This window comes from Carassius carassius, chromosome 5 (assembly GCF_963082965.1).
Source record: "Carassius carassius chromosome 5, fCarCar2.1, whole genome shotgun sequence".
In the NCBI taxonomy this organism is placed as follows: domain Eukaryota; kingdom Metazoa; phylum Chordata; class Actinopteri; order Cypriniformes; family Cyprinidae; genus Carassius; species Carassius carassius.
Window position 1 is genome coordinate 40,366,749 of NC_081759.1, and position 23,362 is coordinate 40,390,110.

At 37.8% G+C, this 23,362-nt stretch overlaps 1 protein-coding gene across 2 annotated transcripts in view; it reads left to right on the forward strand.

Moving 5' to 3' along the window:
• LOC132141612 (kremen protein 1-like) overlaps window positions 1-18,252 on the forward strand; it is a 63,026-nt gene extending 44,774 nt beyond the window's left edge. Inside the window, exons 4-10 of one of the 2 annotated variants that reach the window (XM_059551295.1) lie at window positions 10,891-11,015; window positions 12,857-13,010; window positions 13,134-13,243; window positions 13,344-13,566; window positions 15,141-15,314; window positions 16,516-16,600; window positions 17,212-18,252. In XM_059551295.1, coding sequence (XP_059407278.1) covers window positions 10,891-11,015; window positions 12,857-13,010; window positions 13,134-13,243; window positions 13,344-13,566; window positions 15,141-15,314; window positions 16,516-16,600; window positions 17,212-17,368 — 1,028 coding nt within the window. In that variant the 3' untranslated portion in view covers window positions 17,369-18,252. Of the gene's footprint in view, window positions 1-10,890; window positions 11,016-12,856; window positions 13,011-13,133; window positions 13,244-13,343; window positions 13,567-15,140; window positions 15,357-16,515; window positions 16,601-17,211 lie in introns of both variants that reach the window. The other variant, XM_059551294.1, reaches the window with a different exon arrangement.
• The last annotated feature ends 5,110 nt before the right edge of the window (window positions 18,253-23,362 follow it).

Here is a 23,362-nt window from a genome sequence, read left to right on the forward strand (position 1 = left end):
TGGTGTTTAAAAACCCTCCTCTACCCATAATGCACTGTGTTCCTCTGAAGCTGTGTTTATAATGACAGCAACCGGAAATCATTTTCAATGTGCAATAATGATTTGAAGTGAGACTTCATTCATATGAGACACAACTTGAAGTGGCAGCGACCAATAACAACGAAGATGTCATTTATTCAGTGCACTTTGATAAAATAAATATGCATAAAATGTAAAAAAAGATTAATTGAAGTAGTTTCCATCAATGTGGCAAAGTTGAAGAAAGCTGAACTTGATGCAAATGAGTCTTTTGAATGAATAAATGTTCCAAATTTGATTGAATATTCATTAATTTTATTAATAACAATTTCCCATTAAAATGTATTATTAAAGATGGTATTACTAAATAACAAAATAGAAATGGCTGATATTATTTTATTCGTCATTAAGCATCCTATTCCCTAAATATCAACATAACAAAATAAAAAATAGACAGTAGGAAGACGTTTGTGATCAGTTTCACTGTTGTATAAATAAATACATTTAGTAGACACTTTCATCCACAGAGACTAACTTTTTTTAACTAACATGTGTTTCTTGGGAATCGAACCCACAACCTTTTGCGCTGCTAATGCAATGTTCTACCACTGAGCCACAGGAACAAGATATAAGAAGAAGACTTGTATCTGCCCACATAGGCATAATAAAAACCGTGGGCATTCCAAGATGTTGATTTATTCATTGATACCGTCAGCCCACCAGCGTTTAAGCATCAAACAATAGCAATGCCTACTACAGTGCAATACTATCAGCAACCAAGTGACCTGCAGCAGTAAACCTGCTGTCAGTGTGAACGCCTCTCGAGAGAACGAGGTGTTGACACGAGCGTACATGTGTTAATGAGTTTGTGTTGAGAGGAATACGTCTGTGGAATAAACCTGTTGGTGGGAGGTATCTTATGTGTGGGCTTGTGTATGTGGACTACCCAAAATTAGATGTTTTCTAATCTGTTCAGGCTTATTATTTCAGTAAATCAACACGCTGTGTGCTGGCACAATCAGATGCCTGTGGAAAATGGGAAGTCACACACAAACATCATTATTATTATATGACCCATATTTAGCCTTTCTACCTTTACATTAACGAGTTCAGACTGCTCTAGTCATAAACAGTACTAGAAAAAGAAAACAAGGAAAATTCAGTCAGTAATTATTTACTCTCTTTCCAAACCCATTTAAATTTTTTTTTCATTTGTGCAATACACAACTGATCGGTCTTGTACTGATGGTTCTTTATCATGCAGTGAATTTGGAACAGGATCTTCTAAAGTCTCAGAAAAGCTTCTGAAGATGTACATGCTTTATTATTATTAACTGGAAGTGTTGACATTTTGCCCTGTTCCAGTGCTATATTTATGCATCCAGGAATAGTAGCCATGTCTGATTCATAAATAAATCATTATTCTGATTTAGGTTGGTTTCATAGTATCAGTTGACTAGATGCACAACATTGCTCGATGAGTAATCGGATATGGAATATAATGTGTATGTGTAAAATTTGAGGATTTTTAAATGTTTTTGAAAGAAGTCTCTTGCACTTCAATGCTGCATTCATTTATTGAAAATCTGTAATCTTTGTATTGTATTTTAAAACATAAAACAAGATGCAATTTATTCCTTTGATGGCAAAGTTGAATTTTCACCTTCAGAAAATATTTTTTATTTACTTTTTTTTATATTGTGAATTTTTCTATTTGCATTAGTACTTTTACTCACTCTGTTATTGTAAGATGTATTTATTATGCATTTATTTGTAAATAACTTTCTTTTCGGACCCCTTAGCATTCCCTTCTGGCCCTGTAGGGGTCCTATGACAAAACATTTATGATACTGTTATGGTGTATTTTCACCTCCTTTTTGAAGCATAAGATTCCTATTAATTGTTGCTACTTGGAAAACAGCGACTGACACATTATTGCAATTTCTCCTGCTGTGCTCTATAAGGAAGAAAGAATGCCATGTGGCTGAATAAACATGGTGAACAAATGATGCCAGAATTTCAGTGTTTGGCTGAACCGTCCCTTTAAACATTCAGAATGTCTTATTAGCAACAACAAGACGTCTCTTTATTATTTCACCCCTTCTCTCGGCTCTCGACTAAACGTGTTCCTGGCAGTGTCTGAAGGGTGTGGCACAGAAAAGAACTTATGAATGTATTTTGGAAAAAAAGAGAAACACCCACAATCCTCTGCAAAATAAGAAAGAGGAAAAACGCACCACAGATGTCATCTGAATTTATGTCTGTAATTACCTTATTTTAATAACACGGAGAGAGAATGAAAGAGGCCCTCTCAGAGACACGCTTATCTGTTGTTTCTGCCAAGGAGCGCAGCGTTTGATTCTGTTGCGTTTGTTATCTGGGTGTTTCTTTCCTTCTTCCTTTTGTCAGTCTCTCTCTCTCTTCCTCGCCTTTTGAAAGCCATTATGTCCGCTCTCCGCTTCAGCAGACTTGTGACATGTCTATCACTCTTGCGTCACCCCGCAATAATGAAAATCTGAATTGTGAAAAGCATGGATGAGTCAACCGCGGCCGAGATAAGATGTGCGATATAAGGCCAGAAACCATCGGTTCTGCTCTGGAGAATATACTGGCGCTCTCGAGATTTTGAAGACTCCTCAGAAGAGGGTTATTGGGAAAAGCAGACAGCTGGTGGCTTTGTGATGAAGGATCTGGGCTTGAACTGGAAATATATAATCAGAATCAGAATCAGAATCAGAAAGAGCTTTATTGCCAAGTATGCTTGCGCATACAAGGAATTTGTTTTAGTGACATAAGCTTCCAGTAAACAGAGACAACAACACACAGACAAAAAAAAAAAAAAAAAAAAAAATTTACAGGAGATTTACAAATTGGCAAATAAATAAGTGTATAAACAATTGTGCTATAAATGATAATGGAATAGGATTGAGTGAGATGCAGGAATGTTCTAGGATGGAGGGGTAACAAATAAATATAAGGATATTGCACATTTTTGCATAAGTTTAAGTGGGAAACATTTAACTGTTCATGAGGTAGATTGCCTGGGGGAAGAAACTATTCTTGTGCCTTGCTGTTCTTGTATTTGCGGTTTTGAGGCGCCGGCCAGATGGCAAAAGTTCAAAGATGGGGTGACTTGGATGTGAGGGATCCAGAGTGATTTTCTGAGTCCTTTTCCTCACTCTGGATGTGTACAGTTCTTGGAGGGTGGGCAGGGGAGCACCAATAATCCTTTCAGCAGTCCGAACAGTTCTCTGTAGTTTTCTGATATCTGATTTTGTAGCTGAACCAAACCAGACAGTAATTGAAGTACACAGAACTGACTCAATGACGGCTGAGTAGAACTGTTTCAGCAGCTCCTGTGGCAGGTTAAACTTCCTCAGCTGGCGAAGGAAGTACAACCTTTGTTGGGCTTTTTTCACAATGGAGCCAATGTGATTGTCCCACTTCAGGTCCTGAGAGATGGTGGTTCCCAGGAATCTGAATGACTCCACTGCAGTCACAGTGCTGTTCATGATGGTGAGTGGGGAAAGTGCAGGGGGGTTTCTCCTAAAGTCCACAGTCATCTCCACTGTTTTGAGCGTGTTCAGCTCCAGGTTGTTAAGACTGCACCAGACAGCCAGCTGCTCAACCTCCTGTCTGTAAGCAGACTCGTCACCGTCCTGGATGAGGCCGATGACTGTAGTGTCGTCTGCAAACTTCAGGAGCTTGACAGAGGGGTCTTTAGAGGTGCAGTCGTTGGTGTACAGGGAGAAGAGCAGAGGGGAGAGAACACATCCCTGAGGGGCACCAGTGTTGGTGGAGCAGCTGTTTGACATGAATTTCCCCAGTCTCACTAACTGTTGCCTATCTGTCAGAAAGCTGGTGATCCACTGACAGATAGAGCTAGGAACAGAAAGCTGGGTCAGTTTGGTCTGGAGGGTTGTTGGGATGATGGTGTTGAAAGCCGAACTAAAGTCCACAAACAGGATCCTCACATAAGTCCCTGTTTTGTCCAGATGTTGCAGGATGAAGTGCAATGCCATGTTGATTGCATCATCCACGGACCTGTTTGCTCGGTACGCAAACTGCAGGGGGTCTAGTAAGGGTCCAGTGATGTCCTTCAGATAAGCCAGAACCAGTTTTTCAAACGACTTCATGACGACAGACGTTAGAGCCACAGGTCTGTAGTCGTTAAGTCCTGTTATCTTGGGTTTCTTTGGAATGGGGATTATGGTTGAGCGTTTGAAGCAGGAAGGCACTTCACACAACTCCAGAGATCTGTTAAAGATCTGTGAAAAGATGGGGGCCAGCTGGTCAGCACAGGTTTTCAGACAGGCTGGTGTAACGCCATCTGGGCCTGGTGCTTTTCTTCTTTTGTTTTTCTTGAAGACCTGGCGCACATCATCTTCACAGATTTGAAGAGCAGGAGGTATGGAGAGGGGGATTGCAGGAGGTGTTAATGGTTGTGCAGGGAGATGGTCAGAGGGGGTGTTGGGGGTTTCAAATCTACTATAAAACTCATTCAGGTCGTTAGCAAGTCGTTGATTAGCCTCAGTGCAAGGGGATGGTGTCTTGTAGTTTGTGATGGCTCTCAGTCCTCTCCAAACTGAAGTAGAGTCGTTGGAAGTAAACTGGTCTTCCAACTTTTTAGCGTAGGTCTTTTTAGCCGCTCTAATCTCTTTGTTCAGTGTGTTCCTGGCCTGATTGTACAAGACCCTGTCCCCATTTCTGTAGGCATCCTCTTTGGCCTGACGAAGGTGTCTGAGTTTTACTGTAAACCATGGCTTATCATTGTTGAATGTTAAATAAGTCCTGGTAGGAATGCATATATCCTCACAGAAACTAATATAGGATGTTACGGTCTCTGTGAGTTCGTCCAGATCGGTGGTAGCAGCTTCAAAAACGCTCCAGTCTGTGATGTCAAAACAAGATTGTAAATCCTGCTCTGTTTCGCTGGTCCATCTCTTCACAGTCTTTACTACAGGTTTAGCAGATTTAAGTTTCTGCTTGTAGGTCGGTATAAGATGAACCAGACAGTGATCAGAACGTCCCAAAGCTGCTCGTGGAACAGAGTGATATGCATCCTTTATTGTGGTGTAACAGTGATCCAGTATATTACTGTCTCTGGTGGGACAGGTAACATGCTGTCTGTATTTTGGCAGTTCACGGGAGAGATTGGCTTTATTAAAGTCCCCAAGAATGATTAAAACAGAGTCCGGGTGTTGTTGTTCTGTGTCTGTGATCTGCTCAGCGAGTTTCTGTAAAGCTGAGCTCACGTGCGCTTGAGGAGGGATGTAAACACTAACCAGAATGAGCGAGTGAAACTCCCGCGGCGAATAGAACGGCTTGCAGTTAATGAAGAGCGTTTCGAGATTTGAGCAGCACGTCTTCTTTAGCACAGTTACATCTGTACACCACCGTTCATTGATGTAAAAGCATGTCCCGCCGCCGCGCGATTTCCCCGTTGATTCTGCGTCGCGATCCGCTCTAAACTGCTGAAAGCCCGGCAGATGGAGTGCGCTGTCCGGTATGGCGTCATTCAGCCAGGTTTCCGTGAAACACAGAGCAGCAGAGTGGGAGAAATCCTTATTTGTCCGAGAGAGCAGAAGGAGTTCGTCCGTTTTGTTGGGTAGAGAGCGGAGATTTGCGAGATGGATGCTAGGCAACGGCGTTCGAAATCCGCGCTTCCTGAGTCTGACGAGCGCTCCCGCTCGCTTTCCCCGTCTGCGCGTCCTGAAGCGTTTGATCAGCGCCGCTGCTCCTCCGATAACAATGTTCAGTAAAACGTCTGTATAATAGAAATCCGGAAAAATATCATGTGGTGTGTTCTGCCGAATGTTCAGCAGTTCATCCCTGGTGAAACTGATCGTGTTTGTTAAACAAAAAACAGGAAAAACGAACAAAAACAGTACAAACACTGGAGAGCCAAGCACTGAAGCAGCCATGTGCGGCGCCATCTTGGATCTTGGATATATTGATAAGTGCATGCCACGTGCGCTTACAAAAGAGCACGGACTGGTCACTTCAACAATTTCATGATTTATTGATGTTAATTAATTCATGCATCAACTACTGTTTGTATGAATTGATTTGATATTTCATTGGGCTATAAGGAACTTACCTTTTTCCCCCATAGAGTAAATCTTACATTAAAGTTTTTTTTATTTTAATTTTTTTTTGTTTCTATTTCTTTTCTATGCCCCATTGTTCTGTCTCTCTCTCATCTTTGTGTTTTTCTATATCATATCCGATTTATTTTAGTTATAAAAATTAGGTTTAACTTAATTATCCAATATTTATTTTTATTCTATTTCAGCTTAATTTCAATTAACAAAAATGATCTGTAATAATTTTAGTTAACAATGACACTGGTCAACATGAAGTATAAATTAACCCTATGTGTTCTAGATCATTGTGAACGATTCTTCAATCCATTTTTTCCAAATAAAAATAATGCATGCCATTATAATCAATAATTGAATAACTTTAATCACAAAAACACAAAGGTTGTATTTAAAGTTCTCCAATAATCTGAAAATTCCTTTAACTTTTTCATTTATTTTTATTGCATTTTTTAAATTAAAAATTATTAAGCTAACTATAAAAATGTCCCTAACATTTGTGAGCCTGTCTGTAATAACCAGGCTAAAGTCTCGAAATCTAATTATGAGATAACAAGCATCAAAGTTAATTTCACTATGATTTCAATCTTTGACATGGCCTAACTTTCTTTTGGCGTATGCCTTTAACCTGTGCATCAAGGTAAAGCAAGGGTTTTCTTTCTTTGTTAGTTAGTCATCATTTAGCAGATAGTTTCCCTCTGAAGTGATTTACGGTAAACTAACTCAGATGCCTTGCTCAAGGGCATAATTGTGATTGTCATCAGTGTTCCTGAGCCGCCCCGTACATCAATAAAACCCACAACGTGAAGAAAACACTGAATAGATATTTCATCACGGGCCTGCGCAGCATCAAATATCACAGAGTGTTTTTGCAAAGCCTTTAATAATTTTCTGCATTTCACCAGTGGAACCATTCACGTTCCAAACTGTGTTTAATTTAAGACTCCAGTTCTTGAGATGCAGATGCAGGCCTGGCTGTAAAAAAATACAATGTGTGTGTTGCATCTTTCTATTGTGAGCGTGTGTGTTTCCTGCAAGCTGTTTCTGGACGCGATCCAGTCTAAACGAGGCACATTAGCACACGTAATGCCTTATAAAATCTTCAAATTCCACTCTACACTTTGAAGTCAATCGCATTACTTTTAAAGCATGGATATGTGAGGTTGAACCCTTGTTCTTTACTACACTCCTCTTTTGAAGTTTTCTAAAGTAAGTTAACCTGAAAAACAGCAGCTGTGTTGGTGAAAGAGACGAGCCCTTCTTTGTGCATTGGGAAGCAAACCGTGTGCATGATGAGAGGTTAAGGACAGATAAATTGATGGTAAAATGCAATCGCTCTGTCAGGAGCAGAAGACCTGCACTCTTTAATCTTGCATGAGCAGAATGTCCTGCTTTCAAGCTCAGAGCTTTGCATTTGAAGGAACGGCCAAGAGAAATGCTCTCTTTCCGAGAGTGAAAAATGAGATTGTTCTCTGTAAAAGCAGAGTATATCAGTGTAATTAAAGCTTTTGTCCTCTATCTAACCATCATAATTACTTCCATTTAATTCCCACCCAGAAATTCCTGGCTGGCAGCGATGGATCATCTTCGGATCCAGTCCACTAGAGCAGGCGCATGTGGACATTGTTGCAGATTTACGAGGGGGAGGAATGCACTGCACTGCAGTGTTTCGTGGTGTTTTTTACACTCTGATTAATGAGAGGAACAGACTGTGGATTATATCGTACATGCATGTGTTTGGACAAGCAGCGAAGTTCTGGGATTTGCACAGGCTTTGTCTGTTGAAGTCTCCAACATCTTGAATAATACGTTTATGTATAAAGGAACACACACATTTCTTTACTCTTTTGAAATAAGAGACGCATTTTGCACATGTAGTACAATCAGCCAATCAGAACAAATGTTGAGCTGCTGAGCGTGACGCAAAACTTCCTCCCTAATCCACCCAGACGTCTTACGAAAACCAAGCTGCAAAAATTAATAATAGAGAATATTTCACAGCGGCATTAATACGTTCATTCATATGCAACTGAATGTTAGCAGAGATTTCCTTTTCAAATAAATGCTGTTCTTTTGAATTTTTCTATGCATCAAATAATCCTGAAAAATCACGGTTTCCACAAACATGTGATGCAGCTTTTTTCAACATTGATAATAGTAAGAAATATTGGTAGCACTTTACTTAAAGCCTTTATGGATAATGCATTATTTAAGATTATAATGCATTATAATTATTCATAATGTCTTGTCATTAATAATTATACCTGAATTTAAAATGCATAGTGTAATTGAGAAGTGTTATAATGTATTAACGTGTGGTTACAATTATTCATGAGATTGTACAATGCATTATAATTTGCATCACAAGGCATACTTAATTAATGCTTCTAAACTACTTTTATTATGCATTATACAAAAAGGCTTTAAGTAAAGCATTACCATAATATTTGAAGACTGTATTCATGGCTGCTTTACCATTACAGGAATAAATTACATTTTAAAATATAGATATAATTTTCAAGATATTTTTGTCACAATATTACAGTTTTTACTGTATTTTTGATACATGCAGCCATGATGAGCATAAAAGACTACAACATGTAAAAATCTTACCAACCCTAAAAACTGTAGTGTGTGGGTATGTAGAAATATTTCTTAAAGGTACAGTACAAAAACAACAACAACCTTTTTCATTTTAAAGGTGTAAAATGGCAATGTTTTTTGTATCAAGGAATTGTACAGTGCAAAATTTTTTCCTTCCTTAGTATTTTTGTTTTTTTTTCTAGTACAAATATCTAAAAACATTTTAATCAAGATGCATTCACATGTAAAATTACTTAATATATTAAGTATTGTTAAAAAAAAAAAAACTATCAAAAGTTTGCTCGTTTTTGCTTAAAAGCGGCTAAGAAAAATTATCTTAATTCAAAGGCTAAACAATAATATTTTCCTTGCACCATTTTTGTTCTTTGCTTTCTAAGCAAAGACTAACACAATTATGATATTTGTAAATACCCCAGACATAATATCTTAGGTCAATTTAATTGCAAAGTAAATGCATCTTGATCCAAAATTTTTTAGATATTGAAAAATCTAATAAAATAAAATATACTAAGAAAATGTTTTTTTTTTCTTTTTTTTTTTCGCAGAGTAACCAACAGATTTTGTAAATGTTTGTTCATATGGAGATGAGCTTCACCGTCACAATCTCTCATAGTAGTTAATCTGTGTTTGTGTTTTGAGTTCTGTGTGAACTTGATTATTGAATTTCGCTGTTCATCAAACAGCATCAGATATTTTAATAAACACTTTAAGACACAATACAATAAGAGTGTGTGTGGCCTGAGTTGGCCTCAACGTGTATCCCTTTGAAAACGAAACTTTTCTTTGTATTTTCTTTGCACGAGGCCTGTGCGAGCGCTGACTTGCGCCGAGATGAGTTCTGAGAGGGTTCTTTTAATCCTTATCACCAGTCTTCAATCAAACCTTTCACTGTTTAACTTACACCGTCATCCGAATGTTCTTCAGAACTGTTCTGATAGAACAGATACACTTACGTTTGCACAAACAAATCCTAATAATCCATTCATGTTGTGCATGAAAGCGTGTGTGTGTGTGTGCTGGATGTGTTGTGATGAATGGTTTTTGCACATTGCCATCCAGCGCTCTCCATTCTCACACTGTTCAGGCCATGCATGCTGTTTTAATCATAGTTCACAAAACAACTCAAGACACGTTTCCAGACGATTTACCAGCGGAGAGAAGTTAATGATTTGCAAGTGTTACTGTACTGAATTATGGCTGATGTTGCTAATCTTTTACATGGACCCCAATATTCCTGTGCCGTGTTTTCCAATGAAATACAAAAGTTTGGGTTTGAGTCTCTTCTGCTCATCAAGGCTGCATTTATTTGATCAAAAACACAGAAAAATACAGTAATCTTGCAAAATGTTATTTCAATACAAAATAATGGTTTCTGTTTTAATATACTTTAAAAAGTAATTTATTTCTGTGATGCAAAGCTGAATTTCCATCATCATTACTCCAGTCTTCAGTGTCACATGATCTTCAGAAATCATTATTTTATCCTGATTTATTATTAGAATTATCAAAAGTTGTGCTGACAAATAATTTTTCATTGTTTAAACTATGATACTTTTTCAGGATTATTTGTTGAATAAAAAGTTAAAAAGAACAGCATTTATTCAAAACATAAATCTTTTCTAACAATCTAAATCTTTGCTATCACTTCTTATCAATTTAACACATCCTCGCTGAATAAAAAGTTTAATTTCTTTCCAAAAAATAAGACAGAATAAAAATTTACTGACCCCAAACTTTTGATATGTAGTGTATATTGTTAGAATAACATTCTATTTTAAATAAATTCTGTTCTTTTTAACTTTTATTTCATCAAAGAATCCTGAAGTATCACGTTCCAAAACAAAATTTTAAGCAGCACAACAGTTTCCAGCACTGATAATAAATCATCATATTATTATGATTTATGAAGATCATGTGACACTGAAGACTGGAGGAATGATGCTGAAAATACAGCTTTGCATCACAGAAATAAATTAGATTTTAATGAATATTAAAATAGAAAATTGTTATTTTACATCATAATAATATTTCAAATATTATTCTTTTTTCCTGTATTTTTTATTAAACAAACTTAATGAGCAGAAGAGACTCCTGTAAAAACCCAAACTTTTTTTCTTTTTTTTTTTTTTTACGTTTTTTAATGAATGTCCCTCTCTTCCTCCTTCAGTGCCTGGTAACCTGGGCTGTTTTAAGGACAGCGGTGATCCAACACCTCTATCTGGAGGCTACCAGACCTCCAACAAACTCACCATTCAGAACTGCATCAGCTTCTGCCGCAACCAGCGATACAAGGTTCGAATTCAAGCATGAGAAATGCAATCAACAGCAAAGTCACAGAACAGAGCGATGCATAACGGTTATTATAACACGTTTTACTTTGGTTGAGTGTCTTAACATCTCAAACCTGTTTGGATCCATGTCAGGTTCATTAATATTAATGTTGTTATCCACATGGATATAGGGTTACACTTATACATTTAAGTAATATTAATTATAACTACATGTAGTCTCTGTATGGTTTGTCTTGGGGTTACCTGCATGTAATTATGCATAATGTATTGTTAATATAATAGTAAGCAACAAGGACACTTTAAAATAAAGTGTTATCAATATATAAATAATTGTACTTTTATTGCTTACTTATCAAAAGTTTGAAATGCAACTCATCTAATCAGATTTTATAGCTTAAATGATCTTATAAATCATTTTATAAAACACAAGTTATGTGGGAACCTCACAAACAGATATATTTTATATGACAAAAAAATAAATAAATAAATAGGCATTATATTTTGTGCAAGGTCTAAATTTATGCAAACTTAAATTTATTCGGTCTCAAGATATTCCATGAGTTTCTTCTTCCTGTTGAACTCAGAAGACGATATTTTGAAGAATATGGGAAACAAAAGAGTTGATGGTCCCTACTGACTTCCATAGTATGGAAACAAAAAAAAAAAATAATAGTATGGAAGTCAATTCAGACCATTAATATTTCCCCCCCCCAAAATGTCTTCTTTTGTGTTCAACAGAAAAAATAAACTCATACAGGGTTGAAACAACTTGAGGGTGAGCAAATGATGACAGGATTTTCATTTTGGGGTGTTTTCTTCCTATTTTTATTATTATTTTTTTTTTTGTATTTTGTTAAATATCTAAACATTTTTGAATCAAGAAGCATTCACTTGATTAGTAAAATGACTTAAGATGTATACGATATATACGATATTTGCTTAAACAAGCAAAAATATCTGCTAGTGTGGTAAGAAAAATAATATTAATTCAGAGGCTAAACAATAATATTTTCTTGTCCAATTGGCAGATATCGTTTTCAAAAAAAATCCAACAAAATTTAGATTTTTTTTTCCAGAAAACAAGATAAATTGTATATATATGACTTATAAATAATTATATGATTCATTTTACTATTAAACTATGCAGCTTGATTGATGTTTTTAGATATTTATACCTAATAAAAAAAATACTAAAATATTTTTTTCAGTTGTTCAATTCAAGTTTATTTGTATAGCGCTTCTCACGATACAAATCATTGCAAAGAAGTTTTACAGAAAATGTTAGTTTCTATTTGAACGTTGCTACATTATATTTAGTAGTAGCTTATCAGTGATTTTTTTTTGCACTGTATCTCTTTAAAAATGACAAAAGCTTAAACTAAAAATAATAGGGAAAAAAGGGATTCAAAATATTTGACTTAAAAAAAAAAAAGTTTATTAATATACATGCTTAAAATTCCCGGAATAGTGATTTTTGAAATATATATATATTAATTGAATTTACTAATATGTTTTAATGTTTAGTTGACTAACTTTCAACATATATTTTTTTATTATTATTATTAAATGTAGCTAAAATAAATAGTTTGCAACCCCGTACCTTTAAAAAAATATCTTTTTTTTTTCAGTGCACTCAATTTTTTCTTGCTTAATAAAATGACTCAGCAAAAAAAAAAAATACAAAAGGATCAATATTTGTTCTAGATGTAATCATGTGCATCTGTTTGCGTGGGAAGAAGTCAGTAACATAATTTGTATTTGGCTTGGTTTTGTGCACAGTTGGATTACCCTGGCTGTCGAGAATTACGAGTTCCTGATTATTTGTGCATTATTTTCTTTCAGCTTGCCGGGATGGAATCAGGCTATGCTTGTTTCTGTGGCAATGACATTGATTATCATCATCACGGTGATGCTCCGAGCACCGAGTGTAACCATGTGTGTTTTGGAGATCACACTCAGCCGTGTGGAGGCGATGGACGTGTCATAGTCTTCGACAGTACGTTTATTATACTCTTATTATCTGTGCAAAGGACAGTTGATGATCCTCACAAATCTAGGTTGTTAAACATGTTCCTCTCATTATTTAGTAAAAGCTAAAGCTGTCACTTTTCTCCCATAGCAAAGGTAGGCGCTTGTGGGGGAAACTTCACATCGCCCTCTGCAGTGATCTATTCTCCAGATTTCCCGGACAAATACAAACCTGGCAGGGTCTGCTACTGGACCATTCAGGTACAATTAATACTTTAATATCCTAATGGAGAGAGCGCTTGCCTGAGCCTGCCAGAAATCATATCGCGTGTATCTGGTCTTTGTCCTGTCGCTCTTCCAGGTTCCAGGTGCTTCTGTCATTCTGTTCAACTTCACTTTCTTTAATATCGTGGATCAGACTGATATGGTGGAGCTGTTGGATGGCTACACCAATCAGGTTTTGGCGCGATTTGATGGCCGCAATCCACCGCGGGACATCGTGAACGTCACTGCAGACTTCGTCATCCTGTATTTTTACTCAGACAGGACTAATGAGGCGCAAGGATTTGCTGTTCTTTATCAAGGTGAGGCTTTCTTTTAAGTTAACATTTCTGTCGACTTGTATACAGTATGGTAATGTCCCTGCAGATTTTACACACACACACACACACACACGCGCGCACACACACACACACACACACACACACACACACACACACACACACACACACACACACACACACACACACACACACACACACACACACACACACACACACACATATACATATTTCCAATTAATAAATTTATTTAGCAAGTATGCATTAAACTGATCTGTTTTTATTAAGCAGCAAATCAACATTTTAGAATTATTTCTAAAGGATTATGTGAGACTGAAGTCTGGAGTAATAATGCTGAAAATCCAGCCTTTCAATTTTTAATATCTACTTCCTTACAATATTACTAGTTTTGCTTTCTGTTTGATCAAATTAATGCATATAAAATGACAGTTTCTTATGCTTGGTAACAGTTTACTTAAAGCCTTTATGTATAGTATAATGCACATTAAAAGTATGTGTAATGCATTGCATATGGCTTGTAATGCACCTTATAATGCAACGTACAATCTCATGAATAATTGTAACCACAGTGAATGCATTTTAACACTCATTGCTACACTATGCATTTTAAATTCAGTTATACATATGATGAATTACAACGCACATTATGAATAATTTTAATGCATCATACCAGGGGATGCACGAATACTGATTTCTGCTAGTCGATTTTTTATTAAAAAAATACTTGAGTTACTCGACTACTCGTGGTTCAATGCACACATTTTCCTCTTTTTATGAACTTCACTAAACAAATGTGCGTGTGCCGTGCAAACCAGCAAAAGATACAGATGCAAACATGTTTTAATCCTAAAATTCACATCGTGCTTGCAAGCTCTGTGCATGCATTATGCTTAATGCATGCTTGAGTAGTCGATTGTTTCCGACAGCGCAGACTAGTGATTGAAGTATTCGATCCCTCGACTAGTCTGTGCAAGCCCTACATCAAACCATAAATAACCCTTTATAATGCATTATACATAACGGCTTTAAGTAAAGTGTTTTATTGACAACACAAGCATCCAGATGGCTTAAAAACAACATCAGAAGTGATGACACCAAACACAGTCAGTTGTTGTTTATTTATGACTTATGTCGTAAAAATAAATAAATAAAAACCAAATACGTCCAAGCAGTGCTTTAGGGGTGCTTTTTGTCATATCTAAACATTTGCAGACTCGCTGCCACTTTGTGTTGTGTTGTTTTGGGAGGCAGAGTTCAATAACCATAATCTGAGGAAGAATAAAGGGAGAGGGAAGTATGAAATGGAAAATGTTTTCTTTTTTGAAAGAAAAGGTCAGCAAAGCAAATTGGCTTTCACTATTCACAGAACCTTTTTCCCCTGCAGGCAGAGTTTGATTTAGACGCCACATACTGCGTTTATATCAACGTCTGAATGAAAGACGTGATGCTAAAGAAAAGAGCGGAGAAATCTCTCTCTGTAATGTCCAAGGGGGCGTCAGAAGAGCGATATGAATGTATCTCATCAAGGAATGTCTGGGGTTTTGTTCATGTTTCATTAGCTGATTATCTCCCCACAGCTTTTGGAAAACAAGCGGTCACACCTCTGGAGGAGGATGAGGATGGTGACGAAGAGGACTCCAGTACAGTGCAGCCACATATGAGAAGCACTACAGCCAAATCCAATACCAGTCAGAATGGAAAATCCTCCCACCGGTACTATGTAATCACATCAAGTCCTGCAGACATGCCAGGTCAGTGGCATGAACCGGGCCGGACCGCGGGCCACAGCACCAGTATGTGTCCAGTTCTCTTCATTACGGCTCCTCTTTACTAGACATCATTCATACTAGTCATAGTCAAGTCGATTTCACTGCATGCATTATAAAACAAGACAGAGGGATCTTTTTATGCATTGTGTACATTGGTATTATTTTAATTTAAGGTAAAAAAATATATAGTTCTAGTTAAAAATAAGAAAAACACTTTACACTTAGAAAATGTATAGTTTTAACTCTTTGTTCATCTTTAAACGATTAATTTAGGATTTAAAAAATGTCTGCCACAGGGAAAATTCTGGCATTTTTTTGCTATTAAAGCTTGAATCAGAAAAAATATTGAACATTAAAAATGTTGCTTTGTTTTATATCGCCCAGAACCTACTTCAGCTGCATGCTCCGGCTTTAGTTTTATTGTTTATTGTTTCTTTTGTTATTAAAGGCATGTTTTCCTCCTCCTTTCATGAGTCTTGAACTTTGTAACATACAGTACATATACACATATTTTCCTTTTCATGCCAGTGACTCTTTTTTATTTTTTTTGAGACCCAAAGGTGCACCTTTTGGAAAATGTTTGATCCTTTTTTTTTTCTGACAGTGCATTATCCACCACTGATAAAAAAAAAAAAAAAAAAATATATATATATATATATATATATATATATATATATATATATATATATATATATATATATATATATATATTAAGATTATGGAAGAGATCCCATATTAATTCGTTATGATTTCATGGCAGCAACATCACCTTTAATTTCAAAGATGGGGAAATGGTTAATGGTACATATTATCATTATTATTATTATTATTGTTAGTGTAATGATATTAATAAAACCTGTATTCTTCCGCCAAACAATCTAGTTCCTCAGATAGGGTTGTGGGTCCAACAGAGTGGTTGCCGAGCAACACACAAACATAAACAAAACGGCTCAACCAATCAGAATCAAGGACCGGAACGATCCGTTTTATAATACTTTTTTATTATTTTTTTTTTTTTTAGCTTTTAAATTTTAGCTTGCGTTAGCTCTGTGTTTTGCGTTTCCAAACGATCTGCTCTTTACACTAGTTACTCGAGTTCTCTCTAGTCTTAGTTTTCAGTGCATCTGTAATGATAAGGCTGCATTAGCTTTACTGTCACTAATGAACGTGTTGTGTTTCACAGTGTGGACCGTCTACGCATTAGCTGCTCTGCTAACGCTAACAGTCATAGCCATGGTGGCTAAGTTGCTCCTGCATCTTACTGTAAAGTAAGTAACGTTACATACATTATAAAATTAATGCTTTTTTTCCCGTTCAGTTTGAGATGCTAATATAAAAAGCAGATGAAGAATTATGATGATGTTGATTGATTTAGTCAATGTTCGTCTTCAACATCCCTGCTAAAATAAACAGACACCATCTAAAAATTTCTAATGGTTTTTTTTTTGCTTATAATGGCCCTTTTTTGGTCTCTACTGGTAATTTTTCACCTTTTATTGGTGACTTGTTAAAAACACTAAAACGTAATGGAATATGTCCTAAAATGCACTACAGGAAACCATTTTTAATGGTTTTAATGGTTAAAAGTTGATTGTTTGTAATGTTCGTAATAGTCGTATTTGTAGTGGAAACCATTCAAATTTTCTGCAATGGTTTCTATTGTTTTTTTCAGCAGGGATAGGATGTTTTATTTCAGTCATGCTTTGGTTTGTTACTTTATCTGTACGCCGTTGGCAAATTATTATAGCATCTATTTTACTGTAATTTTGCATGTCATTTGGTTTTACCGGGCGTATTGTAGCATGCATAAAAGCTTGATTTGAATCAACTTCTCCGTTCTCGGTCCTTATCTGCTTTTTGTATCTGTCTTTCCTCTCAGATCCCCGTCCATCCCGTCAATCAGCGGGTCGGATGCGTGTGCACAGAGCACCACGTCTGAACCCTGGATCATCTTCTACAGACCTTCCACCATCTCTCTGTTTAAGAAGAAGCTCAAGAACCACCATGGAGACCTCAGCCCTCTCGTGGGGAACTAACCTCACCGCCTCTGACCTCTACAGCTGCTTTAGACTCTACAGGATGCACACACTGTACCCATGCTGGATCCCATCCATGTCCTAATGTGTCCTAGCTTACACGTGCCGATCGGTTGTTGGGAAGAAGCTGCGCAAAAAGAGTTTACTCTTAATTTGCATCTTAACCAATCACAACTCATGTGACAGGTGCACATAAGCACCGAGCGATTTTAATAAGCAAAAGAGCGCCGGGATGCTACCAAACGAACAAGTGTCCATTGCTGCAAAATGGAAAGATATTTCTCTAGATGCTTTCACAGAAGCCGATAAGCGTCTGAATTGGAGCGCACTGAAAGACTAAACCTAATAAAACCACGGTACCCAGCCAGCCCCTGTGGAGGAGAGATACCGTTCAGTTTCGCTCGCTTTTTAACCTCTAATGTAGGTCACCTGTTGTTGAGGAGCACAGAACTCCTTTCTTCAGATGTAAGAGAGCTGGCTGAACTGGCGGAGGATTGATGTCACAATCATGTCCAGAGCAATTCGGACTCAACAAGAAAAAGCGAGAGAGAGAGCGAGAGAGAGAGAGAGAGAGAAAGAGGTGGATGGCGGAGAACCAAACTTGAAATCGCTAAAGTTGGGCGATGTTCAAAACATCTCTGTGGACCTCACTTTCGTCTCTCGTCGTTTGTGTAGGGTTTTGATCTTTCTGCGTTGCCTTTTAAGTGCCTTAAGGACTAAAAAACAAAAAAAAACTAAACTCTTTTGTCTGTCTTCTATGCTGTCACAATGCCTCGATGATTAACAAGCATTAATTCTTCGGAGCAAATGAGAATAAGCACTAAAGATGTGATTTTTTTTCTTCTTGGGGAATCTCGGGATAAATGTTGTCCTGTGGGTGTCATTGAGCAAGGGAAGCATTGTGATGAATGTTGTGTAATTCTGTGTGGGAACAATCGAACGTCATCCCCTTTCATTTCCCTCTCCAATGAAGGGAGTGGTGAAATTCTTCCAAAACAATTTGCTCTTTCTCCCTCTTCACCACAACTTTGAGCTTTCACATTCTGAAGCACTTTTCCAGCCGACAGAAACCACGCGGATCACTGCACTGCAGGCTGCGAGGATTGAGGACGCTTCCTAAACTGGTGAAAAAGGATAGTTGGCCCAAAAATGAACATTTTGTCAGCATTTACTCGCCTTTGTGTTGTTCCAAACCTTTGGAATGCAAAATAAGGTATTCAGAAAAATGGTTAAGTTTATCCAAAAAAAGGAAAACTGTGCCTCGTTCATGGAATATTTGTGTGTGTGTGTTTATATTGTTCATAAAATCACTCCTAAACGTGTTTGGATTTTCAAAATATTAATTAGTATGAAAACCCCGCTCCCAATCATGCATAAAAAGCTAACATTAGTTTCCAGTTTATTATCGATTTATTATTCTGAGAACCAGTAGTGTTTGTCCACAAGATGAAGACGCTTACGGAATAACTTGTAAATTATAAAAAGTAACATTTATTCAATTAAAAATTAAAACATAAAAACGGTTTCAAAATGTCATTGGTTCACTGATAGGTCACTGATAGGTTCCTTTGTCTGATTTTTATAGACATTTTTAGTTAGACTTTATTGAAAGACTTTATGTATAATGCATTTTAAAGGGGTATTAAAGAGTATGATGCATTATAATTATTCATAATGTGTCATAAATAATCAGAACCGAATTTAAAATGCATAGTGTAACAATTAATTGAAAAGTCTCATAATGTATTAAGTGTGGTTACAATTATTCATGAGATTGTACAGTGCATCACAAGGCATAATTGATGCATTAAAACTACTTTTATTTAGTTGTAGTTATAAGATAACCAAGCTCTCCTTAAAATATTATAATAATAAAATTTAAAAAAGTATTATACAGACTTAATTTCTGGTCTGTAAAATGCTTTTTTACATGTTTGAGCAGAGGTTTTGTTACCTGATCAGCAGGAGTCACCAGACAAAAAGTGATTCATTTTATGAAGCATTTGATTAAATCGATTCAAAGTTTTGTAGCTTTGTTTCCACCTTCACTAATTGACACACGTTTTACTATTTATCTGAGTTTTACAGTGCATTTCTGAATTCAGAGGAGAGTTTATGAGAATGTCCATTTTACTTGCAGATTACTCTGAATTTACACTCATATTAATGAATGTTACATGAATGAGGCCCAAAGTGAGTAAATGATGACAGAATTATCATTATTATCTATTGAGTGTCACAACATGTGGTTTGCGTTTCACAGCACTTGCACAGCCATCAGTCACAGGTCAACAGTTTTCTATTTAGTTCTGTGCAGGACTTCATGTAAGTTTTAGTAATATTGTAAAAGGCCATGGGATGAGCATTGCCATGCTTGTGGGAAATGCCACACTTACTGTCAAAAATGATTTAACACTCACTACATTATGCACTTTATTACTGAAGTACTTATCCTGTGTGATGTTTTATGCACAACCAAAAGCATTTTTTATATCTCAGATTGCATCTTTTTGAAAATCAGTAAACTGTGTAACTTTATAACTAAAGCTGCCCATCCAATTCAAGTGCAAATATCTGTTTTTTCCTCAATCCAATGCTGTATTTTGGTCTGCAGTCTGTTCATTATTGCATACTTCGTCAGACCCTTTGCTGCCCATGCATACTAAAGTGTCACCGGTCACAGAAAGAGAGTATAATAAACACAAAGTGACAGGTTAAATCTAACAAGGTCATATTCGTCTGGAAAGGCTGCTGAATAATACAGAAACCTGACGTCCATTTAGATCGCAAAGCACTTATACCAGTGAAAAAAAAAAGTGTCATACCCTTGTGTGGTCTATCACAATGTCAGTGGGCTTTCCATCCAAGAAACCAAGATAGGAATCCCTCCAGTTTTGGGGAAAGAGTGCTTCCGGGGATTATACAAGAAGATGTTGTTTTCATTTGATTGTAAATAAAATAGTGAGAATTTTAATTTATGCCATAAATTATTGTTATTTTGGATGTAAAATGGGATATAATCTATCTTTTGTATAAGTACCTTTGTAGTTTTTATTTAATGTGTCCTGAGTGCAAAAATAAATATGCATGTTTCTTACGCCTGGCGTGTTTGCTCTGTGCACAGAGTGTGTGATGTCACTAATGCCCTTTTTATTAATAATGACATGCGGTCATTTACATAGAGAGGGAATTTACAATGCAAATCAGATTCTTCAGGACACTCCAACATTCGCTTGCACGATGACCAAAGTTTCACACACAACCACTGCATTCTGTTCAAAGGTATGACAAAAAGGGAAATTTGCAAACAAGCATGCATTGGAAAACTAGACAGAACTCCAAAACACTAAACATCTGCTGAAGAGGAAGAGAAGTGAAGGGAGGAAGAAATTCAGCTCTGATGTTTTCTGAGTTGCTCAAATGCTTATCAGATAAAATGATTAGCAGACGCAGAGTAGATGCACAAACGAAGCCCCATGTGTAAGCCATGTCCCCTGTCTGTCTGTGTGTGTGTGTGTGTGTGCAGATGTTTGTGGTATGTGAGGTGGGTATAGTATATTGCACACAAATTTGTATCAGAAAATAAATACCATTTATCAGTGAGGTTTGTTACTGATCTGTAGGTTATAAATAATGCACTCAGAGCTAATTGTTAATGCATGTACTACATTTGTGGCGTTTTGTCTGTTTAGTCTAAAGCGCTGCAGCAGGAATATGAATCCAATAGTGCCCTCTACTGGAGGGGGTCACTAAACACAGTTTATTCTCATTTCTCTTCTGCATGACACTAAAGGTAGAAAGTGTATTAACAAATTAATTGCTGATGGCCAGATGATATGATCTTTCAAGCAGCCTCAGTAAATAAAAAGGAGAAATAGTAAAAAAAAAAAAAAAATTCTGCAAATTAATCGCTTAATTTCAAAAAACATTTCTATAACATAATAATAAAAACAAAATATTAAATACAATTTATATCTAGTTTTTCCACTTCTTTCTTTCTGTGACAATTTTGTATATCTACATAATTAATTATATATATATATATATATATATATATATATATATATAAAATTTTCATGATTTGTATTATAATCCTACAATGAACAATCCCATCCTCACAGAAAAAGCTTTCACTGCATAACACACACACACACACACACACACACACACGTTTGTTTCTGTGAATTGTGGGGACTCTACATAGGCTCCCATTACTTTAATACTGACCAAACGTTATTTTGTATCCCCTGACCAAACCCTAACTCTAAACTTACTCCTTACAGAAAACATGTCTGCATCGTTACACTTTCGGATAAAAATCATTTACTATTTTACTCGCCGTGGTTTTATGACGCAAGTGCTTACGTAACTGAACGTGAGAGAAACGTGGCAGCCGCTGTCTATGATCAGGACGTGTGCCCTGAGTTCCCTTTCATAGGTCACTTCGATGCTGCGGTGACGTCACCACGTATGGGAACACCTTCGGTGTGACGAATGTCTGAAGCCCTATACCATCCCGCCAATCCTATTGGCCAAATAGCGCGTGGCACCGCCCAGCATGCGTAGGCATATATATACCTGGTGCCGCGCGCCATTTACCTCAGTTTTCATTCCTTCAGTACGAAGCGAATCTTCTGTGCCCTATTGTCTCACGTTCTCAGCGATCGTCTACGAGCAGTATACTCCTCTCCGTGGACGCGATGAGTATCAAGAAGTGCAAGGACCCGTGTACCAGGTACATCGTTCAGGGGGACACTCATGACAGGTGCGTAGTTTGCCTAGGCTTACACCATGCACAGGAGGCGCTTAGCGGCCTTTCTTCATGCCCCCATTGCGATGGCCTGCGACTCAGGGTGCTTCGCTCTAGGGTAGATGTGTTCTCCGATGTTGCCGTGTCTAACCCCCGCCACACCACTTCTGCGACTGCCGAGGCACCGCACGAGGTGATAGCTTGGGGTGACATGGAGTTCGAGGACAGTTCAGTGATGGAAAATTACTCTCCACATCGCTCGCTCTCCCCTACCCTAATACACAGGAAAACTTTTGAACCTGTCGTCTTTTCCTGTGAGGATTTACGGCCCACACCGGGGGCATGTAGTGCCATCTCCTTCGGTTGTGACCGCCATGATGACGACGTTCTTTCCACTGCGGCCTCGGGGTCCGAGGACTTCGTGGCCGACACGAGCCCTCTCCCTCCTAGTGGACAGGAGAGGCGTGTTTCCCCCTCCTACAGTGAGCTGTTGGATGTGGTTTCCCGTGCAGTGGTTACATTGGGGCTGGAATGGGAGGTTGAAAAGGCCGAGGCCCAACCTTCTTCGAAGCTGGACGACCGTTTCCTAACTAGTCGGACACCTGCGCAGCCCCGGAGGCCTTTACCCTTTTTCCCGGACCTCCACCAGGAGGTTTCGAGGTCCTGGAAACAGCCGTTTGCGGCGCGCATCACGAACGCTGCGGCCGCGGATTTCGCCACCATTTCGGGTATGGCGAGTCATGGCTATACAGCGATACCGCCGGTGGAAGAGACTCTCGCCGAACATCTTGCGCCTAATTCGGCCGCGGCGTGGAAGTCCCGCCCCCTCCTCCCCTCGAAGGCGTGTCGAGTCACGTCTAGTTTAGTGGGAAAATCCTATATGGCCGCTGGCCAAGCGGCTGCTTCGCTTCATTCTATGGCGGTCCTTCAGGCCTACCAAGCGGAGCTGTTAAAAGGATTGGACGAGGGGGACGGCATTACACCTGAGGCGGTCAAGGAACTACGGCGAGCAACTGATTTGGCGCTTCGTGCTACCAAACATACTGCTCGAGCAGTGGGCCGTTCCATGGCTGGATTAATTACGGTTGAGCGCCACCTCTGGCTTAATCTCACCGACATAAAGGAAAAGGATAAATCTTTCCTCATGGATGCCCCTGTGTCTAAGGACGGTTTATTTGGAGAGGCGGTCACTTCAGTGGTGGAGAAGTTCAGAGCAGCGAAACAGCAATCAGCCGCTTTCCGCC